We start from the raw sequence: 15,301 nt of genomic DNA, 5'->3' as shown, positions 1-15,301 counted from the left end.
CCGTCTCTTATGGATTCTGTGCATCGTCGTGTAGATGGCTGTCGGCGAAGCAGCCTTTCTGCCTGGTGCTTTGCTTTGAGCTCATATATGTAACAAGGCATTGGGCGTACAGCACGATGGATTGGCATAAGAAGGTTAAAGGAAAAAAGCTTCAGAAGAATGATTATGTCAAATGAGACTATGGCACACAGCAACGTGTCAGTTAAGTACATTATAAGAAGTGCAAAAACAAGAAACAAAACACATGTGACAAAAACCAAGAAGTCAGAAACAGCCAGTGTCGAGTATGAAGCTATAAAGTTGCATTTTGAATGAGGCGAGTAGAAACTTTTAGCCTGATCTCATAACGCAGTCATCGTGACCATTTTGAGACAATTCGGGGGAGGACGTGGATCATCTGTAGTGATGGATTATTGGCTGCTCGCGCCATCCCTCACAGAGACTTCCTGTCGACTGTCAAAAACAACTACGTCACCTAACGACAGCAATTAAATTAACATCATGCCGCCTTGTCAGATCCACTTATTAAAGGAAGACATCCTGTTTAGGGTCTGGCTTCGGGCTCTCGTCGTCGTAGCAACCATGTATCAGCCCTACTCTGCACAGGGAGGGGGGTCAGGATGGGGGAAGCTTCAGGTGTCTCTCACAAACTGTCACATGCTGTCAGAGCTAGAGTGTCCTCTCCTTTAAGATGAGCTGGAGGATGTAAAGCAGGGGCATCTAAGGAGGCGAATCCAGGTGTGTTGTTGCTGCGGTTGGCTCAGGCTCAGGGGCCAGGAGAGTTGGCTTACAGGAAACTGGTAAATTAATCCTAAAAACTTCTCTCCTACTTGGTTTTTTCTTTTCCTGCCAATGCTATCGAACGCTTTGCTCTTAAAATAAATAAATTCAAACACTAGCCGTTTCACTTTGTACAGCCTTTCACTTTGTTCCTGCATCTAGTTCTGGGAGTGGTTATATTCACAGTTGACGTGTTCTACAAAAACATAGCCATTGACTAGCCCTTTTTACAACCCTTTCGGGTTCCTATGAATCTTAAGTTAAAGAGGCACATTAACCTCCTCTCAGGCATCCGCTTTATCTTCATTATAGGCTAACAGGGTATGTATGCATTATTCATCAACACATCTTTGCTATCTCAAGCAGTAATATTTCCTAGTCAACACAAGAGTTTCCATCAGGGATACATCGCTATCAACTACTGGCTGACCTTGTCTTGTTTAAATGTATCTGAAAATGGCTTATTATGGCTATTTAACACCCATTCCCTCATTTAACATGGAGTCCTCTGTCACTACTGACAGTTTCATGTGGAAGCAAACGCTGAGGACGGCAAGACTGGCAAATGCTAAAAAAATTTTTTTCCTCCCTCAGGCAGCCAGTGGACATCCAAATGAATTATTGATTGAAAGACTGAAAAATGGAACGTAGCATTGAGTAAATATAATTGCCATCCTCGCCTCCACTTTCCAAAAAGCCAGAATCACTCAGAAGATAAAATATATGACAGGAGCCCTGTCCATAATTTGTTATTTGCAGAAGAGGAACTACGGAGAAGCGTCCGCACGCCGCAGGGGGAAGAGAGTCTGGGAGATGTGGGCACTTGCAGAATTAAGCTGCATTGGCTGCAAACGAATTGGCGAACAAGTCATAAATAAAAAGGAAAAAGAAAATGAGTCTAGCTACATGAAAATATCTCAAACAGTCCAAGGTATCACAGGAGTGTCTTCTTTTCATTTCACCTGCTGAATATTCACAAAGAGGATATCATTTTTCATCACTCTCCCTCTCTCTCACACACACACACACACACACACACACACACACACACACACACACACACACACACACACACACACACACACACACACACACGAAGTCTAAACAGAAGCTACCAGTCAGCGCATTTCAAACCAACAAATGTGTTTTTTTTCTCTCGTTTTTTTTCTTCCTCTACTTCTGCCGTCTCCTTTTAGTTCTTTCTATGGCTTATTTTGTAAAGCACTGAAGATTTATAAAACCAGGTGAGCTCGACTTGTTGGTGGTCGCCTAACAAACCCGGGGGATTCTGCCTCTCTGTGTTTCAGAGGATCAAAGCCATACAGGAGTCATCAGAAGGACAACAATCATAGCATTAGTTTTGTTTGCACCATTTTTCTCTTTTCCCCTTTAAAGATGGGGGAAAATACAAATAAATATACTCTTGGTTATGAACATACAATATACACATCCACGATCAAATGAAAAACGGGGACAACTTATAACACTTTTTTTTCTTTATAGGTACATTCCTTTACAAATGTATACAGTCCCTAAGAATGAGAAACTGAGGTATCGACCGGGCCTGACATAGAGACCCCAATGCCCTCTGGGAAACAAAGGTCAGAGGTCAGGTGATGACACATTCGTGCCCTCCCCAGTTCAGTTTGTCAGCGAGAACAGGCCAGTGTGTGTGTTTGTGTTGTTTTTCTCCTCAGTTTGCCCACAATGACCTGCAGAATCAGGCCGCGGCTACTCTCAAAGACAAAGAGGAGAAGATTGTGTGTTTGTGTGTGTGTGTGTCTTTGTCTCGCTGAGCGCCACAGAGCATGACATGGCATATTTTACATGGTGCGTTTAGCAAGTTGGTGGCTGAAGTCCGAGTTCGCTCGCCGAAGTGATGACCATCCAGGAAACTTCAGCTCTCGTTTTCTCATCTTTTTCTTTCCCTTCCTGTCACGCGGTCACTTTAATCTCCCACCTCCACGTGTTGATGTGATTGTGTGTTTTTGTATCCACAGTGTAGGTATATTAGCAAGGAAATAATACAGAAATAGTGACGTCCGTCTTTGTTTTTAGGATTCCGTGAAGCGAAAAATGACAGAAATTTTTCTAACCTTGAAAATGACAGACGTTAGGTAAGAAATCATGAATCTAAAACCTCCTCCTTCCTTTTTTCTTTCTTCCTGTAACAAATTTCTTTCATCACTTTTAACTGGTTTCTTTTTGTCCTACATGGCAGCTCAGTTCGAGGGAAAAGCTCTGCTAGTTGTAACATTTCTCAGCTGAAAATGAAACAAAAACATTATCTTGACGCTTAGATTTAACTGCTTTTGTGGGCTTTTATTGCTGCCTTTAAAAAACAAAAGAAAAAACAAAACAAGCATTTCCTGAAATTTCTCCTAAAATCCTCTCTGGCGGGTCTGATTTGTGGCACAGATTGAGGCGTTTCTAAGCGAAAAACACCGACACCTTATTAGCTTAAAGCGTCACTGCTGCGGCTGATCCCGATCTCTCACCTCTCATCCTTTTTTAATTCATCTTCCTTTCCGCCCCAGGCACATGTCATGAGCTCAGATTCTTCTAATTTGGTTTTTACATGAATGAGAGATGCACTCAAAGAAATAAGTGACGAAAACTGCTTTTCAAAAAAAAAGCTTCTGATAGTAAAAGAGCACAATGGTTAAATGCTCATTGAAAGGTTAGTGCTGGTAATGTGGATGAGCTTTTTTTGTATATATATTTATATATATATATATATATATAAAAATGATATTAGGCTCCTCAAAATGGATCTGAGGACCTTTCACCTGTACGTCTTGCTACTGTAATCCCTCTTTAATAAAAGAGACATATTTCTTTGATTTGCAAAGTATTTGTAAAAAGGATTCTTGGTCGATTTTTAGTTTAGATGATTTCATTTGGGTCGAACTTGAGAGGAAATGTAAAGTTAACTATGGTCGAAGGGGAACCTCTGAAGTCACCGTGTATATGACCGCAGGGGGGAGGGTGGGGCCCATCATCAGGGGGGAGGTGGTATCTGTACCCCCAGGAGCTCATACGCAAAGATGTTCCAAAAGATGGCGAAGAGAAGGAAGGTGATGAAGGAGAAGACGATGACCCACCAGGAGCACTGTTTCTGCAGACTCTCCTCGTAGCTGCGCAGGATCAGCAGGCCCATGCTGATGCCGACCACAGCCCCCGACAGGTGTGCCATAAAGCTGGGCTGCGGTCCGGAGGAGGGCAACGGCGGCGAGAAACGGAGCCAGACTGCACGACCCACCTCTGAACTCACTGCAGAGGGAAGAGGGGAGAAGACATATTTGTCACATCGGTGTCTGCTCATTACTGCAGCTGTGAGGAAATCATCTCCACATCAAAGTCCACATTTTGGGAAACATACTTGTGAAGGAGAGCGAGTTAGATGGGAAGACTGATACCAGTCTCTGATTGATCTGTTGATAAATATGCAAGGTGCAGGCAGCAGCTGATGAGCTTATCTAAGCAAAAAGACTGGAAACATGAGGGAAACAGCTGGCCTGGCTCTTTTCAAAGGTCACAAACTCCAGCTATCAGCAACACTGAATAACACATTATATCTAATTTATTCAATTCATAAAAGATGTTTAAAAAACAACAACAATTCAAAGTCAAAAAAGGAAGTCATTTAATGAGCATTTCTTAGGTGGGACCAGTAACATCCTGAGTTTGACATGATAGCATTTATATGACCGGGCATTCTACTAGTCTGCTAGGACTGGGTTGTACTTTCAGATCTGCTACAACACTTCATGGCATAGATTCAACAAGAGGTTGCAAACATTCCTCAGAAATTTTGGTCCACATTGATGTGACAGCATCACGGAGTCACTGCACATTTGCCAGCTGCACATCCATGATACCAGCCTCCTGCTGAAGTTGGCTGTGGCGTTAAAACAATACTCAGCAGGTACTAAGGGGGTCAAAGTCTACCATCCAAATGGTGCAGTAGAAATCAAGACTTGTCACACCACAATGTTTTTTTCAAATCATACAATTTTTTAGCTGACAGAAGCTCCACCTGCACTCCTTAGACGTTGGAGGCTGTTATTTGAGTTACTGTTATCTTACTATCAGTTTGAAGTTGTCCAACTAATGTGGCATCAACAAAGCATTGTGACCCAGAGCAGTGAGAGAAATGTCTAGTTTCTCTTTTTCAGACCTTTCTTGTAAATACTAGAGATGGCTGTGTGGGGAAAATCCCTGCAGATCAGCAGTTTCTGAAATACTCAGACCAGCCCGTCTGGCACCAACAACCACAGTCAAAGTCGCTTAAATCACCTTTTTATCCTCATTCTGATGCTCAGTTTGAACTGTGGCAGGTAGTGTTCACAAAGTGGTTGGTAAATATATGAAACTCTGAAAATTATTCATTATGTTTGAGTGTTTTAATGCCAAATCTTTCAGGGATCTGTAACTTTAAGTCTATTCAGATTTCCACACACAGATTCTGAAAGAAGAACTTTTTATTGTCCTTAAGCACAAGACGCCACGTGCATCACTCACTTTGCATCATATAAAGATCAGACGCTAGGTCTGAGCTGGGCTAATGTGACTGCTTAAAGATGATCTGTGTGGGGGATTGTGCTAAAGTGTTTTATCAAAGTCTGCTTCTGCAGACAAAGGTCTCGGGAGGATTTAAATGGAACTTTATTCGAAAAAATTGCTTTCAAAATATTATTCGCCTGTGGTCGTTGGGGCTATTCCAAAGTCTCTTTAGCTGAACAAACACTCAGCACTGATCCTATAAACACAGAGCAAATTATAATTTGGTTTTCACAGCTGCACACACAAATAACTTGTCGCGTTTTATTTTGAAATATCCGTCCCCTGTTTGGAAAACACTGAGGAGAAATATGAAATTCCAGCAGAGACTCGCCGCTCTCTCGGTTCGGGGGCGGCAGGCTTTGGACAGATGGAGGGAACATATTGCTCACTAATGAAAGTCAGAGTGTATCGGCCCTCGTGTGGAGAAAAGGGACAAGTAGTATGACTCAAATGCTACGAAAACAAAGCAGCATGTTCAACCAGGGAGCCTCTCGCTCTGAGCCACTATGGATGATAGCTTAAGCGGCACATATGTTGATCGGCCTTACGTGTTTTTAACCCCACTCAGAACATGTATGAGCTATACTGAAGTGTCAGCATGTCTGCTTACGTTAAACATATGCTGAAAAAGAGCAGAAATAGAAACGAGAGTAAAATCTAGAAAACTTACTGCAAACTAGCGCCAGGATCATGCGGAGCAGCTTGTATGGACAGCGCATCCCGGCCCAGTTCTGCAACACAGAAGTGTCCTGTCAGCACAAACAACCACGGAATATCTGACCATGTTATAACAGCCCGTCAGGGAACACCTCGCTTTCTCTCCTCAGGCCATATTTAGCCTATGAAGAAAGACAATCCACATCCACGACAGAGAGAAACGGCGGCGCTTACACGAGACAGAGGCGCGATTATGCACCTGGCTGCTCTCCACTTACTGGTTCCAATCCAGTTGCACTCTATTAATTAGGACGAAGATAATTTAAGGGAATGGCAGAATGGACCAATAAGTAGCCTTTGTAAATCCCTGCGGGGGGAAAGAACAATGGCATCCTGTCTTAGAATAACACATTTACTTTCCAGGATGAATAATTGCACCAGTCCCATCCTTCCTCAGGTCCCCAGCTGTTGGAAATATGACCCAGCGCTTCTCTTTTTCTCTCACGGCACAAAAAGAAATGGAGAATACCATGTAAAATTCAGGAGGGGTGTATAAATAAAACCTGCTGTGACCGTAGGTTTAAAACAAGCCAAGAGCAGGAATGCAGGTAAAGTTAAAGCAGGTTTTTTTTTAAAATATAAATGATTAATGTCGAGGAGGGGAGAGGTCAGCACAGCAGAGCGGGAGAGGAGGTCTGAGCTGGGAGTGATGTGATGTTGCTTCTGTCTGATGGGACACATTTCGCTTTGATGCTTCCACTCTTGTAGGAGGTGAAGAGCAATCTGTAGCCGGAGCACGGCCACTGCATTTTGTCTGTTACAGGTCGTGTTATAATACTCAGGGGGCTGAAATGGAGAGAGACAAAACTTAAGAGTTGCTCACTAACTATAAGAAGAAAGTTTAATGTGGCTCCAAGACGGATTGTAAAGATTTTATCCAGAGCTATACGTCTTCTAGGCAGTGAGGTACAGAGCCTGAAACCTTACTGAACCTGAAAATGTCTTGGTTTCTTGAAATTTAAGAAGTCAAGATCGGAAAAGGTTTCAGAATTTCTTAACCCCTCCCCACCAAACTAGACAAAAACTCATCAGTGCAGAACTAAGAGGCGCCTTAAAGGATTTCCCAACAACAAACCGGCATGAAGCGTAACAGACCAAACAAACTGTAAGCTGCTGTGAGCACACAGTTACAGTTACAGAGGCTTTGCTTTGGGCCCGTCAGCACGTTTTAATTTCCATTTCTGCTGGCGTCCTCGCTGCCCACAGTCAACAGCGATTAGTTAAAGCCAGTCGTCAGATGTAACACCGCCTTGAGTTTAGAGGAGCATGAAGAAGCCGCCTTGTGCCAAATACACATAATTGAATGCTGGGGAAAAGAAAGAAGGCTCTCAAAGCAGCATTGTGGGAATTCACTTCCTGTTTCTTCAGCGGACACAAATAAAAACAGTAAAATACTTGCTCACTTGAGAGTTAATAATACAGATGACAAAAAAGAAAAAAGGAAGGGTCTAGTGTCTGAAGTACACCAGCCTTATACAACCTAAAGAATTAACCTTATTTTGTTAATAAGATGATAACAGATAACGAATATTGTGTGCTCGTGTGTACACGTGGATCACGTGCAGCAGAAAAACTACTGGGTACACTTTACAACCAGTAGTTTTTCCTGATTAATGTCGTAATTTCCTTGTAAATACACGGGATTTCATCTTTTTTTTATTTAAAATGTAGATATGTTTACCTACAAATACTTAAAGGTGGGTACACTAGCAGGTAACAGGTCAGGTTTTACAGGAAACAACAAAGTAATTATACTGTAAGTAAATTTAACTAGTGTCTAATTAATTTTACATAGTCCATGAGTAATTTTAAGTATTGGATAATTTAGTGGAAAAACAAAGGATATTTCCTCATCTTAAGTTGTAACACTGTACATTTCGAGGCACAGGACATAATATAGAGTGGCTTAACTTTGCCTAACTTTCAAGGAATTTTACAGTATAGTTACTTACAATATCATTTATTTCTCTCTTCTTTCCAGTCTAAATGTGTGTAAAGAATTTAGCAAACCACAACTTAAAATAAATAAAACTACATTTACCTACAAATACTTAGACACTACTTCAAATTACCTTTATACTTATTATTACTACTTATTTCCTTGTTTTCACTAAAACACAACTTGTTACTCACTTATTCTAGTGTACCTCTAACTTCTGGGTATTTTACAAGAAAGAAGAGAAATAATACTGTAAATAATTTTAAAAGCTGCACAAGTTTGTGATTTTAAGCATTTCTTAATGTTTCCACTTACAGGTATTTTACAGGAATGCAAACACAAATTATACTGTAAATAATTTGAAGCACATTGTGTCTCCTTTCCTGTAAAATATCTGGAAGTTAGGCAAGGTTGAGCCACTATATTAGAGAGCCCACTCCCTGAAAAGTACAACGTAAGTTTGGGAAATATTGTTTGTCTTTCCAGTAAATTACCAGGAAATGATGCAGTACTGCAAATCACTTACAGAACAATTTGTGTCTCCATTCCTTAATTACGCACTACTTAAAATTCCTTACACGCGACTTAACTTTACAGTATAATTATTCCTTTGTTTCCTGTAAAAAACAGACTTGTTACCTCCTTATTCTAGTGTACCTACCTTTAAGTAAGTCAAGATAAATATGATTAGAATGTAATTTCAAGTAAAATAAGTTGAAATTCCATTTAATTAGAGAAGAATCATACCCTTGTTCACGGGCTAGTAAAGTAAAAACAAACTAACAAAACAGTGAAGTCCACGCTGTTGGTCTGTTCTGACATTTTGTCCCTACCAAAAAACATTTTCAGACATAACAATGGAAGCGACGATGATGATGATGATTGCAGTTACCATGACGACATTGGCCAGATGCGCTGAGCACAGAGCGTAGACCCCCCCGGAGCCCCCCACCACTGGAGCACGCATGTCGGTGATGGACACTGTCAGCGAGCCTGCACAGACAGAAAGAGAGAAGTATATTAGGAGTGTAGGTGTGAGAGAGCGCACACGATGCAGACAGAGAGTGCGTTTTGTGTGTTTTAGTGAAAGAGAAACAGACAGCATTTTAGAGCAGAGGGGAAAAAAAAAACCAAAGGCAGCGTCAGTTTGCTCATCACGCAGCAGCACAAGTCACCTTCCTCACAGCATTTTTCCAACAGTCTCAGTGTTAAAATCACAACGCTCACAGGGGCTGTGCTACATCAGCCGACCTTCACGTGCCCGTTTATATTAAATCCATGGCCCACTCCTAAATATGTACACACACACACTCAGGCAGGTTTGCGTGGAGTCTGCTAAAACTGATTACATAAAAACGTAGAGGGCTGAAAAGTAATGTTTCCTAATTGGACTTTCCTTCGGAGGCTGATGTCTGATCAAAGCAGGGCCTGAAGAACATAGCGAAACCTTGCCGAGGAGGATAATGTCCAGTTTGTGTGCTCTAAATGCTTTGTGTTAAATTCATGAGCGACGTCTAATCTGGGACGTGCAGATATGGAAAGAAGCCAAATGGGTCTAAAATGATAGTTTAAACATAAAAAAGAGTGGCAGTGACAGAGGGAAGAGCATAATGGCCCAACACCGAGTGACTGCACTCTTACGTAACGGTCACAGAATACGTTTTGACTTGTAACAGCAGGTGTAAATGATAAAATTAACAATGGCTGAGTGCCATTTGCTGGCTCACGGTCACGCTGCTGTGGCTTAGTGGGACAAAAACGGGATTATTTACACCTGCGCTTTTCCTACTATGACACGTCTAAACGCCTGCTATGAAGAGGCTCATTTACCAACAAGCCGGGATCCAGCAGCAGTTATTTGATGCCTTGTGATTTACTCCTTTGGAGTGGCGTGCTTAAAGCCACTGTGTGCACAGGTGTCTTCAATTACTGTGAACCTCGGGTCAGGTTTGGCAGAGCAGCGTTTAAAAAGATGTGATGTCGTCTGAGTGTATGGCCTTATAACAATTACGGTGATGTAACCTGTCCCATCCTTACAGGTGCATTTCAAGGAGCTGTCACTCATGCCCACCCCGGATCCATGTTTAGAAGAGGTCTGATCAGGCAACAGTGGGTGAGCTAGAGCTGTGTGGAAGCTTTAACCTTCACCCTGCCTCAGGATCGGTTCAAGCGAGAGCATTTTTCTACAGTCGACTAGTAATTAAATGGAAAAAAAGCGGCACTTACATAAAACACGACATGTTAAATTAAATTACATAATTCTCTTGGCCTCTCACTTGCCCTATGAAATAAGGATTTGCACCTACTGAGGCTTTATTTTGGTGCGCAACATGCAACAGTTAAAAAAAATGTAAAGAAATTTATAACGAGACCAAAGGGTCACTGAAATTACAAACATTTACATCAAGTGCGTGTCAGTCAATCAAGCAATTCTGAGATCAATCAACGTTTCTGTACATGAAAGATGAAGATATAGTCTGTAGCGAATTAGCAGACATATTCTGCACTAATAGAGGTTGTTCTGGCTCGCACCACAACTAGGGAACCTTGCAGCTGCTATTATTGTTACTTTTCAAGTATATGAGAAACTTTGAGTGTTTATGACGTACAATCACAGGCTAACTTATTAGAAACACCTGTTTAACTGCGCATTAACACACAGATATATACAATCAACCAATCACGTAGTAGCAGCTTGTTTAGGCATGTATTAAGGCATGTAGAAATGATACTGAACATGGCGCAGGATGGTCTGAGTATTTTGGAAACTCCTGATCTACTGGAACTTTCCCAGACAACCGTCTCCATAGTTTTCAGAGAATGGGTTGAAAAAGAGAAAATATCCATCGAGCAGCTGTACTCTGTGTTGTTATGCAGCCGAGCATCTTTGAGACTTGAAGCAGATGAGCTACAGCAGCAGGAGACCACAAAGGCTTGCTATTCCTGTCAGGAAACTGTGGCTGCCATTCAGATGCTAGAAGACTGGAAACATCATTGCTTGGTCTGATGATTCTGGACTTTTGCTGAAAGATCTTGTTTTCTGGGGTCAGAATTTGGAGCAAACAACATGGTCTGAAACACCCTGCCTTGCTTTGCATTGTAATGGTGTTTGGGAAGTAATTTCTTACCAATCTGAAGCAATTGTGTGATGCTTTAATGTCAATATGGAACAAAATCTGAGCAATGTTTCCAGCACCTTGTTGAATCTGTGCAAAGAAGAATTATGGCAGTTTTGAAGGCAAAAAGGGGGTCCAACATCATGCTAGCGAGTTGTACCTAACAAAAGGTCCAGTTAGTGTAAGTTAACAGTTATTCTATTAAATGTAGCACTGGCAGCTGGCATTTAAAAAACAAAGAAACAAACAATAATCTGTAAATACTGGCAAGGCATTAGTCATGTAAACACAGCTCCTAAAATTAGCCTTACAACAAGCAAAACCCAGAGAATCAAGTGACAGGAAATACGATGAAATAAATCCCACGGTTTGTGTTTAGTCCTGTTCCTTTGTCATCTGTCTCTTTCCTCCTCTCTTCTGTCATCTCTTTCCCCTCACCAGCCGGTGTTGGAAAATGGCTGCCCCTCACTGAGCCTGGCTCTAACAAAGGTCTGAAAACGGGATTCTTCCTACCCAAACATCGCCAAGTGTTTGATCAAAGGGGACCATCTTTTCATTGCTTTTCATCTGCTTCTAATATTGTAGGAGCTTCCCCTTAGAACATAAAATGCCTTGCTGACTGTTGCTCTGACAAGTGAGACACATTTCTCGACACCAGAAAAAGTTGAGCTCATTCTGCATCGCTATCCGAGCTCAAATGCTTGTGGGCTGCGTCGCATGTTCACACTGTCCCTAAGGATGCCGATTGAGAGCCGTGCCTTCAAACAATGTGACAGCGAACTTGACAGCGCAACATTTTGCTATACGAGTTGAATGTCGAGGCGAATAAATGTTTGTTCACAAAAAAAGTAAGAACAAAAGCAGCCAAAACACAACACAAAATCACATTTACAGTGTTACGGTGTTTAAAAGGTATAACCATGTAATTGTTGTGAGAAAAAAGGATTGCTGTGACGCTATGAAGTAGGACAGAATTCCAGGCTGGAGAAATCACTGTGGCGGTTTGCTCGCGAGGACGACGTTAGCCCCTGTTAATTATGCAAATGAGCTGATAAGGGAAGCGGAGAGGGCTGATAAAACAACACAGCTTCTTTTTAATCACAGCTGGGATTTGCTGGAGTTGTGATCTCAGATCTATAATGCATGTTGGAAGATTCACATTCTGTATGTGTGTGTATGCACGCACACTGGGACCGCACAGAGTAAACACGGTCTTAAAGAACGACTTGTCAGCCCGCGGTGCTGGTGATGATCGTGGAAAGACAGATGGTAATCAGAATGTGTTCCTGAGCCATTCATCTCTCTTCGCTCTGACACCTATGGGCTATTTCATGTGGATTTATGGTGCATATGAAGGTTGGTGCTTCAGAAAAAGATTTGAGAAGATTCACAGTGGCCCATTTTTTGTAGCTCCACCAAATTGCAATTACACAGTGTAGCATACAGTATGTGGTCTCTGATCTCTTCAAAGTAAAGAAAAAAAATTGATTTGGAGCAACTTCAGCAGCATCAACTTCTGAGTTCCCCTTTTCCGCTTCTTCTGGGACTTTCCTGCAGTTAATTTATTACTTCCATGCATTAGAGCCGGGTGATATATTGATATGAGAGATATCATCTGGGATTTTAGTTATGCTAATGCAATTGTTGTTAAATATAGTCTTTTATTGGCCTTTGAATTTCAGTTTAGTTAACAGTTTCTAATCCATTTCCATGCCTGCCTGCAATTATAGCTGGAAGCATTATATTTTCCAGTTGCTCCATTATCCATCCCATTTTTTAAGGAATTCTGAGGAAATGTTTTTTTTTGTTTGTTTTTTGTTTTTAAAACACATTTGTACCCAATGTCGACTATAGAGTGGGTTAAAATCGTTAACTAAAACTAACACAGAGGAAAAGTCAGAAAACCAACTCAAACTAAACTGAATTAAAAAGAAAACTTCAAAATTAAACAAAAATAAAATAGTGCTGGTCAGATCTTGTGCACCTGTCAAGCTTACTGCTCATCCTCAGCTAATTCTTTGCTAGCAATCTGGTTGACACGCTCTGTTCAACCGACTTTAATACAGGAAAAATCAAATATGCAGCGGCCAGAATTAGTATTCAGATTGTTGGTATCAGTGCACCTTACTCAAAGACCTTTTCCTCCACATAGTTGTCATTTATAAACTGCTTGCTACAAACCTTAGCATTGCAGCTAGCTAGTGGAATCTTCCTTTCAGTGCAGCTAGTTAGCGATGAAGAACCACTTGCTACTTAAGAGGGAGATTACGTGGATAGTGCACATGCCCTTTAGACTGTTCTTTAGTTTCAGTTTGGCTATTTTCCAACTACTGATATACTGTTACTAGTTAGCTAAATTGAACTAACGTATGATTATTGGGCAACCAAACAAACCATCATGTACTTGCACAAGATGGCACTACATATGCTCCAAAAAGTTGAAGTCTAAACACTCTTTTCTTAAATCCAGCTTCACAGACAGTGTTAAATCTGTGACAGTGTTATATAATGTATTTTCTAATGTCTTAAAGTGGTTGCTCAACTTTAAGTTGCATTGCTTTTGAGAAATCACTTTACCTTATAGAAAATATTGTTTACATATCCAACAGAAAATATGAATTTGGGTCATATTTCTGTCACCTAACAGATGTAAAGTACAATGTTCACTCTCTCTTAAAGGGAACTATTGGCCCTTTAACATCTAAGTGCTTAGTTACTTTAGCCAAATATGACTGGTTGCAGTTTACTGCTAGGCTGATATCAGGCCGGTTAGCGTCAGCGCTTTTATGATTTGCATGCAGTAAAACCCAAAAGTTAAAAGTAATAAGTTACATCTCCTCATAGTTGTAGGGACTGCAGAGAGGGTATTCTCAGTGGGTTCATTACTATCAGTAAAGCCTAATATATGTGACCTCAAAGGATCCAAAATGAATGTCAAAATACAGCTGGGAACAGCTTTATGAGCAGAGAGGTTTGCTGACTTGCTGACTCCAGTACAGATCACCTCATTTGAGGAGACATTCAGGGATGTGACACCACCATCTGCAGGTGAGGAAGAGGAAACAACCTGGGACCTCCGGCTCGGAGGAAGAGCGGAGCCCCACAGGGAGGATACGAATTGCTATCTCCTCCTGCTCACCTGACTTTGGTGAGAGGCTTCTGAATACAGTATGAATACTGAACAAGCGCATCATGTGGGCTCTTCTGCCTCAGGGGATTTAAGATTTAGGATTCTCGCACTCAGCAGGAGCTGAGACGTGAGGAGTGCGATTACTTCAGCAGTGAGCCGACACTTTCCATCTCAAGCACATGATATTTATTGGCGCCGTCATCATCATCATCAACATCCTCAAATCTTTTTGTGAGCTTGCAACATCCTCAAGTCAACTGCAATGTAGACAGTAAAAATGATGCATTTTATAGAGTGTATAGGTCAACTACACACTCGGGGCTATACTCTGTCTGCTGCAGTAAAGTCAATGCTGCTCACAGAACTGAGCCTCTCTGTCAAACCACACATGGATACTCCAGGCTGCCCTTAAGCAATGGGTCAAATTGGGATTTCCAGTCTCTATGGGACAAGTGGTGGTAAGGTGATCGCAGGCCAGAGTTTGACAGTGCCTGAGGCTGCGCTGCTGTGTAGCCAGTAAAATACAGGCTGTGCCCGAGTACAGTAAATGTTCTAACCTTGAAAAATACGGAGAAACATGACACGAGGCTCTTCAGTGTCTGCAGCTATGTGGCCAACTATCAACCGTAGCTACTTCAACGATTTATTTCATAGCTAATGCACTTAAGGAGAACATTTTATTAAATGGATGTTTAAAAGGCAGGTTAATGGTTGTAGATAGTTTGGATTAAAACTATGATAGTGAGGGTTCAAGAGGGAACAGCACGATAAATTTAGCAAACGCTTTCTGAAAAAAAAAAAAAAACCGAGTTTCTGACTGTTTTTTTTTCAGATAGTCTGTTTTAACTGATTTTTTTTCATCACCTATGAAGTGGAACAAGATGATTAGCATATACACCCTATGCTCGCCTGGGCAGCTGATAGTGGAAGCATTTTACAGTCCTGTGAAAAAGAATGGACTTTATACACTCCTGTTAATACCCAAATGCACCCTTACTGTTTCAACAGAAATTAAGAGGGTAATTCAGAGGGTTGTACCCAGGCAATCCTAAT

General features: G+C 41.4%; 1 protein-coding gene across 3 annotated transcripts in view; it reads right to left on the bottom strand.

The window, feature by feature from the left end:
• Positions 1-1,945: 1,945 nt before the first annotated feature.
• rhbdl1 (rhomboid, veinlet-like 1) overlaps positions 1,946-15,301 on the bottom strand; it is a gene marked incomplete at its 5' end in the record, with an annotated part of 50,382 nt that continues 37,026 nt past the window's right edge. For all 3 annotated transcript variants that reach the window (XM_082544815.1, XM_082544814.1, XM_082544816.1), the window contains 3 exons: positions 1,946-4,053; positions 6,017-6,077; positions 8,895-8,995. In XM_082544815.1, the coding sequence (XP_082400941.1) occupies positions 3,782-4,053; positions 6,017-6,077; positions 8,895-8,995 (434 nt within the window). In that variant the 3' untranslated portion in view covers positions 1,946-3,781. The remainder of the gene's footprint in view (positions 4,054-6,016; positions 6,078-8,894; positions 8,996-15,301) is intronic.

The sequence above is a fragment of the Aulonocara stuartgranti genome (assembly GCF_965226115.1).
Source record: "Aulonocara stuartgranti genome assembly, chromosome: 8".
Taxonomy (NCBI): Eukaryota; Metazoa; Chordata; class Actinopteri; order Cichliformes; family Cichlidae; genus Aulonocara; species Aulonocara stuartgranti.
The sequence above is the reverse complement of the archived record's forward strand: the minus strand, read 5'-3'. Positions and strand labels throughout refer to the sequence as shown.